At 56.2% G+C, this 13688-nt stretch overlaps 2 protein-coding genes across 3 annotated transcripts; both read right to left on the bottom strand.

The window, feature by feature from the left end:
* Positions 1-498: 498 nt before the first annotated feature.
* MRM1 (mitochondrial rRNA methyltransferase 1) lies at positions 499-4553 on the bottom strand. 2 transcript variants are annotated; one of them, XM_032498310.1, is made up of 5 exons: positions 3612-4553; positions 3315-3408; positions 1571-1707; positions 1350-1469; positions 499-1152 (listed from the first exon to the last, which is right to left on the bottom strand). In XM_032498310.1, exons 1-5 carry the CDS (start codon positions 4544-4546, stop codon positions 870-872), a joined length of 1569 nt encoding a protein of 522 aa, XP_032354201.1. In that variant the 5' UTR covers positions 4547-4553; the 3' UTR covers positions 499-869. The 2 variants fall into 2 exon arrangements, with proteins under 2 accessions (XP_032354201.1, XP_006173655.2); XM_006173593.2 differs by having other exon boundaries at positions 1575-1707; positions 3612-4538.
* Positions 4554-5196: 643 nt separating this feature from the next.
* On the bottom strand, positions 5197-13546 carry DHRS11 (dehydrogenase/reductase 11). The gene is made up of 7 exons (XM_006173595.3): positions 13164-13546; positions 10224-10433; positions 7740-7834; positions 6967-7096; positions 6250-6342; positions 5981-6046; positions 5197-5857 (listed from the first exon to the last, which is right to left on the bottom strand). Exons 1-7 carry the CDS (start codon positions 13518-13520, stop codon positions 5816-5818), a joined length of 993 nt encoding a protein of 330 aa, XP_006173657.2. The 5' UTR covers positions 13521-13546; the 3' UTR covers positions 5197-5815.
* Between the last annotated feature and the right edge of the window lie 142 nt (positions 13547-13688).

The following is a 13688-nucleotide window of genomic DNA, read 5'->3' on the forward strand; positions in this document are numbered from 1 at the left end:
CTGGTGGAGAGCAGAGGGGGGCTTTAAAAGTTCGGATGCCCATGTCGCACACTGACCAATTACATCAGGCTGGGAGGACTGGGCTCCTGGTATCGGTTGTTTTTTAAACTTGCCAGGTGGTTCCAGTGTGCAGCCAAGACTGCTCTAAACTACTTGCATTAGTGGCCTCTGCTCATTTGTGGGACCCAGGGGAGGAGTACCACATCTGTCTGGGTTGTACAATAAACCGCAAGCCTGCGAGGTCCTCACCACCTCACAGAATCAAAGACCAGGGCTCTGGTTCAGTGCTTCCTTCCATGGAGACTGACTGACTGATGGCTCACCCGTGGTGGGTACCAGAGGGACAGAGGGCTGGGAGGTGCTTGCTAACCTTTCCAGGGACCGCGGCCAGGAATCTCCCCAGGTGGCTGCAAAACTTCCTGAAGAGACTGTGGACCAAAGAGCGAGGCTGCCACCTAGTGGGGGAATCAGGCAGAATAGACCACCACTGAGCGCCTGCTGGGTACCAGGTGATGTTTTATTTGATTCTTACAATAGCGCTGAGGGAGGTGCAGACAAGGGCCCGGAGACACAAGATGAAGCCCTGTGCTCAAAGCCCCAGTGGGGCAGGGTTTGAGCCTGGATTTGCACCTGTCTGGCCCACAAGAGGGCTCAGGCCTCCCTCTACACTGTCACACTGGTCCCAGAGGACTAGGACCCCTGGACTGGGCTGCCCGATCCCTTCCGATGTCTACACTTTCCAGGCAGGGTCTGGGAAGAAAGAGACCCTCTGTCCCAGCACAGCCTAGACACTGCAAGTCCAAAACCCAAACAGGAAACAACTTCCTCTGGTCTCCACCACAAAGCTCCAGGCCTCCCAAAACAGTGGTTTATAAGCAGGGGCCTGGGTACACACTCAGGCAAGAAGGTAAGAGTCTCTGGCACATTCCAGCGTGCGGATGTGTGTGCCCTCCAGGACACGCGCCTCGGAAAGCCCCAGTCAGCCCCCGTCCTGCCTCTCCTTTTCTGAGCCTGAGGACCGTCCTGGGTGCTGAGCGACTCTGGGCCCTGCAGATGAGGCTGAGGGCTCTTGGGGGTCTTGGAGAAGTTGCTTTCTCTCTCCCTCTGCAGGGACACCCTTCCTCTGGCTGCAGATAGAGTGAAGAAGAATTCCTGCACAGACAGACAGAAAGACAAGGATGAAGAGGAAGGACCATGTGCCAGGAACTCCCTCATTTCATCCTCAGAAGGATGTAGGTATTCTCCTCATTCGACACAGTGAGATATGGAAAGATTGAGAAACTTGTTTAAGATGAAACAGCTCTATATGTATGATCAGAGGCAGAGAAGTAAGGGGCACGTAGACTCACCTGCAGCCACGGAGACATTTAAGGACTCGAGTCCACGAGGCAGCTGCCGGCCGGGCAGGATGGTAAGGAGAAGCTGGCAGGAAGCCCGCACCTCTGGGGACAGACCAGAGCCCTCGTTCCCTGCAGGGCACGGTGGGGAACACAGGGTTAGGGAGGCCCCAGCTGGACACGCAGGCGTTCGGGAAACGCCACGTGTGAGCCGGGAAAGCAGGGACACCTACCCACCCAGCACTAGGAGAGTAGGCCGGTCCCAGAGGAACTCCAAGCAACTGGTGACAGGCATCTCGGAGGACGGGGAAATCTCAGGCCCCAGGCAGCCCACCGTGCCAGCCACGAGCCAGCCCTGCTGGGCTTTGGCCTGAAAGAGAGAAGAAGAAATCATGCTTGAGCTCACCACGTCTTCATCGGAGCCTGGCCGAGGAGGAGCCCGGCCTTGCCCATATATTATCCCCTCTCTGACACCCCTGGGTCCAGTCAATAGTTATTAAGCCCCTAGAATAGGCAGGCTCTGTCCGAGGCACTGGGGATAGGGTGTGGGCAAAACAGGCCCAAATCCCAGCCTCTTCAAATGGTGACCAGGGAAGGTGTCACTGAAGTGACATTTGAGTGCAGACCTGGAGGAGATGAGGGAGCACCACGTAGACACCTGGGGGGAGCACTCTAGGCAGAGAGCGGCACGGGCAAAGGCTGAGGGGCGGGTGCTTACCTGGCATGTGTGAGGGACAGCGGAACAGCGAGGTAGCCAGTGAGAAGGGAGCCATTGAGACAGGAGAGGGACAAAGGGCCACTTGAGGTAGGACCTCGAAGGCCTTTGGCTTTTACTCTGAGAGATGCAACAACTTTGAAAGGTTTTGAGCAGAGAAGTAACATGGTCTGACTTATATCTCAGCAAAATTACTACATACTGAGAGCCAACAGCAGAAGCAAGCAGACCAGTTAGGTCTCTGCAGTGATACAGGCAAGAGATGACGAAGGGGTGGACCAGAGTGGGAGCAGTGGAGATGGTGCAAAATGGTGAGAAATAATGTTAAGGTAAAAACGAAAGGATCTGCTGGGATACGGGTGGGAGAGCAGGAAGAATCAAGGATGCCAAGGCTTTTGGCCCAAACTATTGAAGGGATGGTGCTGCCATCCATTGAGCTGGTAAGTCCATCAAAGGAACAGGAACAACACTTGGAAATGTTTGAAATGCCCATTAGACAGCAAAAAAGAGCAGCTGAGTAGGCAACTAGATATGTGAATCTGAGGTCCAGGAGCAAGATCCAGGAGGATATACATTTGGGAGGCATTCAAATTGAGATGGCATTGAAAACCATCAGATTGGATGTGACTAAGAAGAAATAAATACATACAGAAAAGAGATCCAAGGACTCAGACTTCGGAAACCTAGGGGGATGGTCAGGGAAGCTGCTATATGCAGGGCAATACTGCCCCCTTGTGTCCAGCGAGGGAAGCACAGCTGAAGACAAATGTGGATGGACCAGGAGAGAGGTTTTTACTTAGGTTTGCCCCTTCATTTTTTGGTTGTTGGTGGTGGTGGTTTGTCTAGGATTTGTTTGTTTTGTGGGAGGCACGAGGGGAAAGGCATAGACTCGTTCTTGTTCAAAGAGGCTTTCAAGCTATGCGCCTACTGGAGGAACCCAGGACTCCCGGCCACCAGTTCCTCACAGCTAAACGTTTACCAAAGACTTAGACTTATCAGGCAATGAGGCACTGAGGTAAACCCAGTCTGCCTCCAAGAGGAGTGCAGTAAAAGTTCATAACTTCAGATTCTGTTCCACGTATGGTTTTAAAAACTCCAGGATCCTTCCCTTCTCAATGGGTTTTAGAAGGGCTTAGGCAGCGAAACCAACACACCCCTTTCTCTCCCCTTTCTCCATCAGCTGCTGGCTGGGGGCCCTTGGAGAGGCTGAGCTCGGCTCATTTCTTTTCCTTTACCGTCTCCCCACTTTCCCCCGCCGTTACCTGTAAAAAACCAGCCAGGTCATCAGTGGAGAACACGTCCATCACCTCCATGGCCCCGGCGCTGGCCTTGCTGACTACCGGAGTTAGCGGGCAACTGCAAAGTTTCCCCAAGTCCCTGAATGAGGCTGGGTAATCTCAAGCCTGCAGCCGTGCCCTCCCCCAGCCTCCAAGAGTTTAGGGGTGAGAATTCTGGGCGAGAGGGAGGCCTGGCTGAAGGGACTACCCAGGGGTCAAGGTGCTTAGGAACTCGGCCGCGCCTCCAGACTGGGGCACACGGGGAATAAGGGGCGTCCGTGCCTGTTTCTCTGGCTGGTGATGACCTTATCCACCCCGAGGAAGTGAGCGGAGCGCAGAATGGCCCCAAGATTTCGGGGATCCTGGAGCCCCTCGAGGACGAGCCACAGCTGCTGGGGGTTGTCTCCTGGCCCCGCCTCCCCGGCCTCAGCCCAGGGCCGGGGCCACAGGGGGCTCACTTCCATGCAGACGCCCTGGTGGACCTGGTAGCGGCACAGGACGTCCAGCTTCTGCCGTCTGGGCCGCACAACTGGGATGTCCCGCGCCTCAGCCGCGCGGAGCAGCTCGGCCCGCTCCCCCTGCAGCCCGGACCTGCCGGCCTGGAGCAGGAGCCGGGCCACGCGACGGCGGGAGGCCCGCAGAGCCAGGAGACAAGGGGACAGGCCAAACAGAAGCTCCAGACCGCCGGCCGACCGCTGGGTCGGCGCCAGGTCATCCAGGAGCAAGCGGCTTAGCTCCTCCCCGCCAGGCCGCTCTCCACGGCGCGCCGCTTGGGAGAAAGGACGTTTGAGGAGGCGGCCGCAGCAACGCCAGGTCGCGCCCCCGAAGGCCGCCAGCGGTGCCATGATAGAAGCCCCGGCTGAGTCCTTGGGAGCTGTCACCCCACCCCACCCACCGGGGCCCGCTCCCAGGCCCCCAGCACGGGTGAAGGGGACCCGACAGCTGCCCCTAGGCCGTACGCTCGGATACAGGAGACAAAAGCTAGGACTCCCAGTTCCGAGACTGCCCAGAACCCGGCCACCCGCCCCAGCCCCCACGTGAACTGCTCCACTTCCGCGTTCGGGTGGCACCGCCCCCTGCCCAGTGCCGCTCAGCGCATGCCCAGCCGCCAGGTCGTCTCCACAGCGCCCCCTGCAGGACCGGCTGAGTGACGACACCCACCGCACCGCCGCCGACCAGAGAATTCGCAGCTGAGCGGACCCTACTGTGGGCTGCATTCTGCACCCTTCAAGGTCCCAGGAGGCTGGAGGGCACCAGCAAAGGACACTTTAAGTCGGTGTGTTGGCTCTCCTAGTCAACCAGATCAGTCGTGGTGACTCCTTCACCATACCCCGCTCACTACCAGGTACTGGTGATTTTCCTCAGACGCTTCTCCTGCACCCAGCTCCTCCTCTGCACCCCCACTGTCAAACCCTCATGAGTCAGCAGGACCCCACCAATAACTTCCTATCCGATGGTGCTGATTCTCTAAGTGACAGCTCTGTGCCCGTCCTGCACCTGCTGTCAAGCCACCCATTGCTCTTGGTCCACAGGTAGCGGCCAGACTCCTTGCGCAGTCTCAGATCCCCAGGGATCCAGGCAGACGCTACCTTTTCAGCCCCATCTCACACCTGCACTAAGTGCTGTGCTGTTCCCACAGCTCTGCATGCTCTTCCGGAGCCCCCAGCCTTGCACACCTTATTGTCTTCTTTTCTGGCTGGCAAACTCCTATCCATTTTCAAGGCCCAACCCAAAGGTAATCCACATCCCAGGAGTGATGCCCCCAGTCCACCCACCTTCCCACTCTACCGGAACAAAGTCACAGACACAACCACTCCTGATCCCAGCAAGAGGCAAGAACTGAAAGATACTTCTGAAGTCGAAGTAGTTTGTTGCAATTTTTCTTCTTTAATGATCACAGTGAAATCCTCGTGGGAGGCAGGCCCTGGTATTCTGCTGCCATAGTCAAAGTGGAGTGAGGACCCCACCGGGAACTGAGAAGCCACACTTGGGCTGGAGAACTGGGACAAGAGGGGAAGGGGTGGTGGGGGCGGTGGGGCAGGGAGAGGAGGAAGCCCGGAGCCCCAGACACCAATTCAGATGGAAGGTGAGGGCTTCCCTCTGCTAGCTCATCCTCGAGGGACAGGGGGTGGGGGGGCAAGGAGATAGGGGACAGCCCCACTTTTGGCCACAGTCCCCTCCCCAGGTCAAAGAGGAGAGACCAAGGACAGCAAACAAAGGCCAAGGAGCTTAAGAAGGGGACCAAGAATGAGTCGGCAGGTGAAACAATCAGGGAGACACCACCTTCTCTTCCCAGCCCGTTTTTCACATTCATGGTGGAAACAATTCAACAAGATTATATAAAAACCTCAAACAAGTTTTCCAGCCCCTGATGGGGGTGGGGAAAGGAAGTGGAATCCAAGGGTCCAGAGATCAACACCTAAAATCTGGAGGCAGGTGCCAAGCCGAGAGGGGCGGGGAGGGAAGGAGGAGTTCCCCACAGGAAGCTAGGTCACCTGCTCCGTGGGCCTCATCTGGATGTCTCCGATCTGCGGAAGGCACAAGGCTTGAGGCAGCCAGGACGCTATCCCCACCCTCTTAAGACACCCTGCTTTCCTCCTCTGGGGATGGTTGGGCTCCTCCAGGGCGTGGACAGCCAAAGCCAGACTCACCTGGACGTGGGGTGGGGTGCTGAGGACATAGATGACAGCCTCGGCCACATCCTCAGGTTTGAGACACTGAGAGTACCAGGGGAGAGGGGTGAGATGAAGACAGAATGGCCCCAAGTTCCCTCCCACCTATGACATCCTCTCCAGCATCCACATTCCCACCTCAACCCTCCAGGAGGGTTGACGGGCTGGCTAGAAGGGCGCGGTCTGAAGGCCAGGATCCCCTCTGCCTTCACTTAAGGAGCTTTACTGGGCCCAGAATGAGGACTCACCTTCATGTGTTCATAGGTGGCAGCTGCCTTCTCAGGGTCCTTGTCATGGAGTTTGAAGGCAAACTGTGTCTCCACCACTCCTGGAGAGATGCACTGGGCCGACAGAGAGAGAGCCTGCTCAGGGGCTGAGCCCCAGTCAGAGTCCAGGACTTGGGGAGGTGGCAGGGAAAGGATGGGGGCCACGGGACCCCAGCTTCACAGCCCGATGTCCAGCAGCCACCTCCATCCTTCAAAGCTGCCACTGGGGGATTATCAGAATGATTCCTACCATCTACAGAGCCGTTACTATAAGCCAGGTAAACATTTTACAAAACAGTGTCCCTTAAAACCTCATAACTTGGTGGGTATTATCATCTCCATTTTACAGATGAGAAGACTGAGGCTAGGGAGATGGAGTGAGTCACCTGAGGTCATGTAGGCTTCAAAGGAAGTGCCCAGCATCCAGCTTTCCAGCCATGGTTTCCCACAATCCCTTGCTTTTCCCCACCAGTCTCACCTCACCGTGTTCCCTTCAGGTCAGCCCCCTCCCTCCTCAAAGTCAGAGAAACGAGGGAGCAAGGCCATGCAAACAGCAGCAGACCCCAGGAGATCTGTGCCCAGGACAGTCGCAGGAGCTCTAAGCAGCACATCCAGATCATGGGCTCCCTGAGAAGTGAGTGTGTGGGGTGGGGAGGGCCTATGCCTCCCTGTCCCCACCGGGGCCAGGCCACCCCTCACCGTGGCTCGGATGTGGCTCTGGGCCTCCCGAAGCTCTTGCCTCAGTCCCTCGGTCAGTGCAGTGACGGCGAACTTGGTAGCACTATAGAAATGGGTCTCGGACAGGGGCAACACTCGATGGCCAGACATGCTGGGTGGAGGGAGGGAAATGAAAGGAGAGTGAAGCCCCCAGAGACCAGCAGTGCCCCTGCTGTACCAGTCAACCCCATCCCTGAGGTGCTGCAGGGACGCCTTCTAAAGGGGACCCCCAGAGGTCATCCTTACCGCCACTAATCCAGCTTCTGTAACTCAGGCAGCTCCTGTGAGCCCCACTCCTCCCGGAAGTCCTCCCTACGCTGACCACAGAATTCATGCTCGTGCAGGCCGTCAAAAATCTCTCAACTTCACCTGTGTGTTCACTGATGTGATTCTATTGGGAGATCTCTGGGAGCAGAGGCCATGTCTTGGGGGCTCCCCAATGACAGATGCTGTGTAGTCTTTGTACCGTGAGGTGAGCTGCATCCTACGGCCTGAGGACTGGACAACCTCAGTCCCGGGAGAGCCCCCAGGCTTCAGCTACAAAGAGAAGGGCTGAGCTACCCCTTCCAGCCAGCTAGGGGCTGGCCCTGACAGATACTATTCTCCCCCTCTCCATAATTGTGCTATTTGGGTGTTAAATCCCTATTTTACCACCAAGGAAACTGGGGTCCAAAGAAGTCAAATAAGCCGCAGCAGATCACCCGGCTTGGAGGGCGTGTGGCGATCTGAGCTCTGGGCCTCGGCATCAGCCTCACCTGCTGATGTTAATGATGTGCCCGTCATCCACCTTGCGCTCCTTCATGGACTGGTAGGCTTCCCGCGTGCAGATGCTGAGGGCCAGCACATTCACCTGCAGGCCAGGGAGGGCAATGGGGTGTCACCAGCTTGGGCCCATCTGAGCAGGTGATGGAGCCACAGAGCACCCCCGGGGGGAACCAGGGACGCGGGGGCATCCAGAACAGGGTCCAGGTCCCACCAAAGACCAACAGTGGGCCAGGGCACCTAGCTTTGGGTGTCCCTCCCCTTAAGCCACTAGCCGCAGCTGACAGCAGGAGCAGCATCTCTCCCTGGGTGATGCTCCCAAGTTCTTGAAACAGGAACAGAAGTCTCCGCCACAGACCCACTCATGACCCAGGAGCCCTGTCTTGGCCGTCTCCTCTGCAAACAGCAGAACCTCTGTCCTAGGGAACTGTCTCCTTTTCTTCCCCCAAATACCCTATGCTTCTCTGGGACAGAGCCACTGGCCCTGCTCTCTCCTAAACAGCCTAAAATTCTCCCTAAAATGGCTTTGAAAGTCTCTCTCCTCAAGCACAGACCCTAGCCTCTCCCCACCCTACCAGCTAGCCTCTGCACCTTTCCCGACCCCTCCCTTGAGTGGAGAAGGCCTGACCCTCCTTCCTTCCTCGCCTCCCTTTAACCTCTGCTCCATCTACCAGAGTAGGCACTGAGACTCTTCAGAGGGTGGGGTAACTTGTCACAGGATAGCAAGGGACATCCCAGGGGCATGGGGGCTTCCTGCCTTCCTTGGCCCCAGTCCACCCCTACTCACTCTGGCAGAGGTAAACCCAGATCCCTGCCCTTCACGGAACAGACGCCTGAAGGTCTCTGCTCTGAAGCTCCTACCAGCCTCGCCCCTTAGCCCTGCACGAGGACAAGCAGAGATAAAGCTTTCGGCAGGTTTTCACGCCTCTCCTCTCGGGAAGAGAGGAGACCAGCCAGGAGATTAGATGTTTCTCTTTATCAGGTGTCAGAGCCAGGCATCGGGACAGAACACACTTGGTGTGAACCTGCCCCAGCGTTCATGGCAGGACAGTGGAGGTTTCCAGCCCTACTGCTGGTCCTCTTAGCAATGTGGGTTTGTGGGGCAGAGAACCCAGCTGCTGAGGACAAACGGAGTAGGAGAAGTAGATCTCCTGGGGCCAGGGGTGTGACTCTCCTAGGTCTGGGGTCAGAGGTGGGAGTGAAGATGCCTCATAAGATGATCCTAATAAAATTACATAATATTCAAGCCGAACGGGGTCTCAGAGGTTTAACATATGTGCCTGATTTTATAGATGGGCAAGTTGAGGTCCAGGTTTAGAGACCCACTTACTGTAGGTGAGGACCACAACTTGGACCCTCCAGAAGACTCTCTTAGGGCAAGGGCAGTGCTTCATTTTCCCTGTCCATTGTTTCAATGTTCATTGTTCATTTCCAGGCCCAAGCACCTGTTAGGTGCTACATCTGTTGTGAGCAGATGTAAAGAGGACTGGGGGGAAAAAGAAGCATCGTGTGTACGTACTGCTCTCAGCTTCTCAGAATATTTTCCTACCCTAATATTGCTCCATAATAAAGTCTGGAACTTAAAAACCCATGTCCTGAAGGCTGTGTTTGGGCCATACATGGTTTTAAAACATTTTAAATTCACTTCCAACATGGATTGGAAGGTTTCAGTCATTCAGAAAAAAATATCTATTGAGTGTCTGCAGGCTGAGGCTATAAAAGAGGATAAAATAGACAAAAATCCTGGCCCTCATGGAGCCAAGGTTTTGGTGAATGGGAGGGGTGGGACCTCACATGAAAATCTTGGCTCCCCACTGCTCTCAAAGAAGTCATAAGATCTGGCCACACGGGGCCCACACTGTGGGGGCTGCAGCAGTGGCCACCACCACACACAGCGGGGTACTTTCCCACGTGACCCACCTCATTCATTTATGTATCTGCCTGTCCTCAGGGGACACTGGAGTTTGTGACCCCAGACATTGATGGTCTAGGAGTGTCCATCCCAATCAAATGTGACAAGACTGAGGTTCAGAAAGGGTAACTACCTGAAGCCGCATAGTTACTGGCAGAGCTGGGTGAGATTATCATCTCCTGTCTCTCTCCCTTCCTTTTCCTCCTAGAAGACCATGTTCCCAAGCACTCAGCACAGTGCCGACACCTGGGGACAGACAGCAGTTCTCTCCCCTACCAATCTCTCTTCCAACAGAAGGAAATCAGCCAGAGACTTTAAGAACTGCCCCCAGGGACTAAGGGAAAGAAAAACAGAAAAGATCTGGCCATGCACCCACTCACTCTCCCTCTGGTAAGGAAAGAAGCAGGAGAGTCAAAGAGACCCAGGCAGGAACCCGAAGTCCCCTCTCACTAGATATCTGTCCCCAGCAGCCCTCTGGTGCTGCTCAGGACAGACATCTAGCAATGATGCAATCTCCGGCAACCCGCTTCCTCCCAGCCTCACACTCCTGGCCTGCAGCCCTTACATTGAACATGTCCTTCCAACCGCTGGTGCTGCCCGAGAGCAGGGTGTCTGGCTGGGCCAAGCCAGCGTTGTTGATGCAGATGTCCACACCGCTGTGCTGGGAGCGGACAGCCGAGAACATGGAGAGGATGTCCTCCTCATTCGACAGGTCACATCTGTAGGGGATCAAAGTCCCGGGGTAGCCTGCACTCTTACATTCAGCCGCCAGCTCCTATGAAACCCAACAGAGGTCTAACTGGGGTGAGCTGCTCACTCCACGCCTCCCCGCCCAGACACAACCTCCCTCCTACGTCAACCACTCAGAACTCTCGCCTTTGGCAGCCACCTGGCGGCCACAGAGATGTTGGGACTGCCCATCCCCAAAGCTCTGGTCAAAGTCCAGGGAATGAGAGCACTCTCTGTGTGGGGGAGGGAAGGCTGAGCTCATCAATGGAGGAACCTCATGGATAAACTCGAGTCTGCAGTTCTAAGAAGGGAGAGGGGCTAGGGCTGGGATGGGGGTAGCCAGAGAAGAGGTGCAGGGATCCTGGGAATGCAGTGATATCTCTTTTCTGACTCTCTCCCAACTGGAACACCACCTCTGCTCATAAGTAAGATGCCAGTCTCCCCATCCCATGCCTCTTCCGCCAGTGCCAAGCGTCACTGAGCTGGTTACGCCAGGGCCTCAATTCTCTTCTCCCCATCACTTCATCCAGTCCCTCCCAGAGGGTTTGTATCTGAACTGTCGCCCTCCCTCCACAAACTGCAGCCGGTTGGCTCTGAGTTCTCACACATACTTTTCAGTGGAACCCAACTGCCAGTCTCCCCTGACCCTGCCTATAGAAAGGACCAGGAAGTCAGGACAGACTCTTTCTCTCTGTCCCATGGTGTGCCACCCTGCACCAAAGTTTCTCTGGAGACAATGAGCCAAGTCAGGTGGCAGATGACCTTGGGCACACCCCGTGCATTGCCAGGGCCCTCCAGACACTGAGGAGCCCTGAGAGAGAAAGCAGAGCTGCTGAGAGATGGCTGTGAGGGAACCTGACATTCAGAAGCGGGAAGAAAACAAGCTACTGTGGTCACCTCGAGGACAGTGACTGGGCACCTGAGCCTCGTGAAGGTGACTACGTACATGTGTGGGAGGCAGAGGGCTGGTGGGTGCGGGGTGCCCGAGAGGAGGGCCAGCTTGGCCAGCTGCCCTGGAACACCTTCCTTCCCTCAAAGCAAGCTGGGAATAAAGGGCTGGGTCAGGTGACCTAGGAAATTCTTTTCTGCTTTAACTTTCCAAGAGTTTAAGAGGTATAGTCCTCTGGGACTGAGAAGTCCCTCTGCACCGGATTTCACCTACTCACGACCACCTCAGGAAATAGGCCAGAACTTAAACTGTGTTTTTGTATCAGTGAGTGAATGAATCAATCAATAAATAAAACAAGACTGTGGGCGAGGAAGCCTGGAATTCTCCCCTCCCGTGGCATGCAAATTCTCCCTTCCTCCTCCAGACTCAAAGCCCCGCAGGAAAACCAGAATGGAAAGCCTGAGAATTTATTTCTCCTTGTCATTGCCTTCTCATTGCCCTACCTGTCCCCCTCTACCCTCAAAAATGAACTGAAATCATGTCAGTCCTCCCAGCAGAGGCATTCTCCCCTCATTAAAGGAGGCATCCTGGAGCTGAGTGAGCAGCTGGGGGATCCCCTTGGGGCTCAGGGACTACTTTCCTGGCTAGTTCAGGTTGGGCAGTAGGAGGAGAAGGCAAAGGTGGTTTTAGAATTGGGGAATCCAGTGGTCTAATCCCTGGCTTGATCCTCTAGGCTCCAAAGCATGGGTTTGGCCCTGGAGTACCTCAGAATAGGAGAAAGGAGGGGCAGAGTTGGGCAATGGTATAGCCAGGTGACCTTGGGACTACCTAGGAGGCTATAAAGTGTACCTTTGGTCAGCAGCAGGGGAGGGGAGAGTCCTCCTTCCTGTACACCTTCCCGCTCTGTCCCCACCCAAGGCCTCCTCACCCTCTCCCCACCCAGGGACTTTGAGCAAGGGTGGAGATAAAGCTAGGCACTAGCCCAAATCCTGAAAGGGATCTTGCCAGGATCCAAAGTGATCCTGTGGTGGAAATTTCTCGTCTTCTTCCTCCCTTGCTCCAACACTGCCAACTTCATTTCATTTTTCTCTGAGCTTATTGTTCACAACTCAGGGCTCCCAACTCTCATTAAGGTAAAACCAAGGAGTTTCAGCTCCACAATGCTTTGTTCCCTCAGGGCTCACATATTCAACACCGTATTTTACCTACTCAGTCCCACCTGGGACAGTAAACTTGAAGAAAGGTCTAGCTATGAATATCCCATTCCTGTCTTATGTCCATTGAATAGGGGTTAATCCTCACATTTCAGGAGGAGGTGGGGCTAAGCCTCTTCAGAAGAACTCCAACCCCACGCTCTGTCCTGGGAGAAGAATGATCATGATCAAAACCTCTGGCTCCTGCTCATCTGGATGGCCAGCCACTTTGCTTGGCTTTGTAGGCTAGGTCTGGGGACCAGAGGAAGCAATCCAGTAGCCAACTTAGCCACTGAGGCCAAAAAGCTTTCTTTCCTTCTCCCTGGCCGCCTAGGTAGCTCCTGAGCCATGGCTTCTCTTTTCTTCAGCCAACCTGGGCAGGCAGGTAGGAAAGAGGGAGAAAGATGCCAGGGAGTCAGAGATTTGGTACACTGGAGTAGAGCCTGTCAGGAGAAAAGGCTCCTTAAAAGATGGAACTATAAAAAGCGAAGGTAGAGAGGCCTGCCTTGAAGGATCCCTACTAGGCAGCCATCTCTCCTGCCCCTGAGCCCGCTGCAAATGGCCCTGGGGTGGCAGGCCAGTGAAGGCAGCGTGACAGCCTGGCTCCAGCCAATCCTCCTCCCCCACCTGGACCCTATCCCGGCGGGAACGACGCCACCCAGAGAGAGCGACCCGCTCCTCGGCCGGGCCTTACCTCAATGTTGCCCACGGTGCGGGCACAACCCACAACCTTCAGTCCCTGCTGGACCAAGGCCCGGGCCACAGCCGCGCCGATGCCCCCCGAGGCTCCCGTCACCAGTGCCAGCCGGTCACGCCACCGCTCCATGCCGGCCCTGGCCAGGGTCCCGAGCCACACGCCAACCTCGTTCGGGGAGCCGGGCACTTGGATCGCGGAGCTCCGCCCCAGGTCGCAAGGGCCCGGCCGCTTTCTGTTCACTGCTGAAGCATCCGCCGCGGACTTGCCCCAGCCAGAGTCGCGCCTGGACCCGCCCCCACTCTGGCCGGCCTTCGCCCCCGGCTCCACCCTCCGCTCCTCGGCAAGCGGCCGCATCCCGCGGGGCAGATGACCGCGGCCTGGTCGCCCCACCCACTACGCCTGCCGCGCGGGCACAGCCCCGCCCCTTCCGGCCCCGCCCAGTGCCGGGCGCGAGGAAATCGCTTCCCGCGGTGCCGGGCAGGAGGGTGCTGGGAGTTTGATGTCCTGCTTCCCCGAGGAGCT

Source organism: Camelus ferus, chromosome 16, assembly GCF_009834535.1.
Source record: "Camelus ferus isolate YT-003-E chromosome 16, BCGSAC_Cfer_1.0, whole genome shotgun sequence".
In the NCBI taxonomy this organism is placed as follows: Eukaryota; Metazoa; Chordata; class Mammalia; order Artiodactyla; family Camelidae; genus Camelus; species Camelus ferus.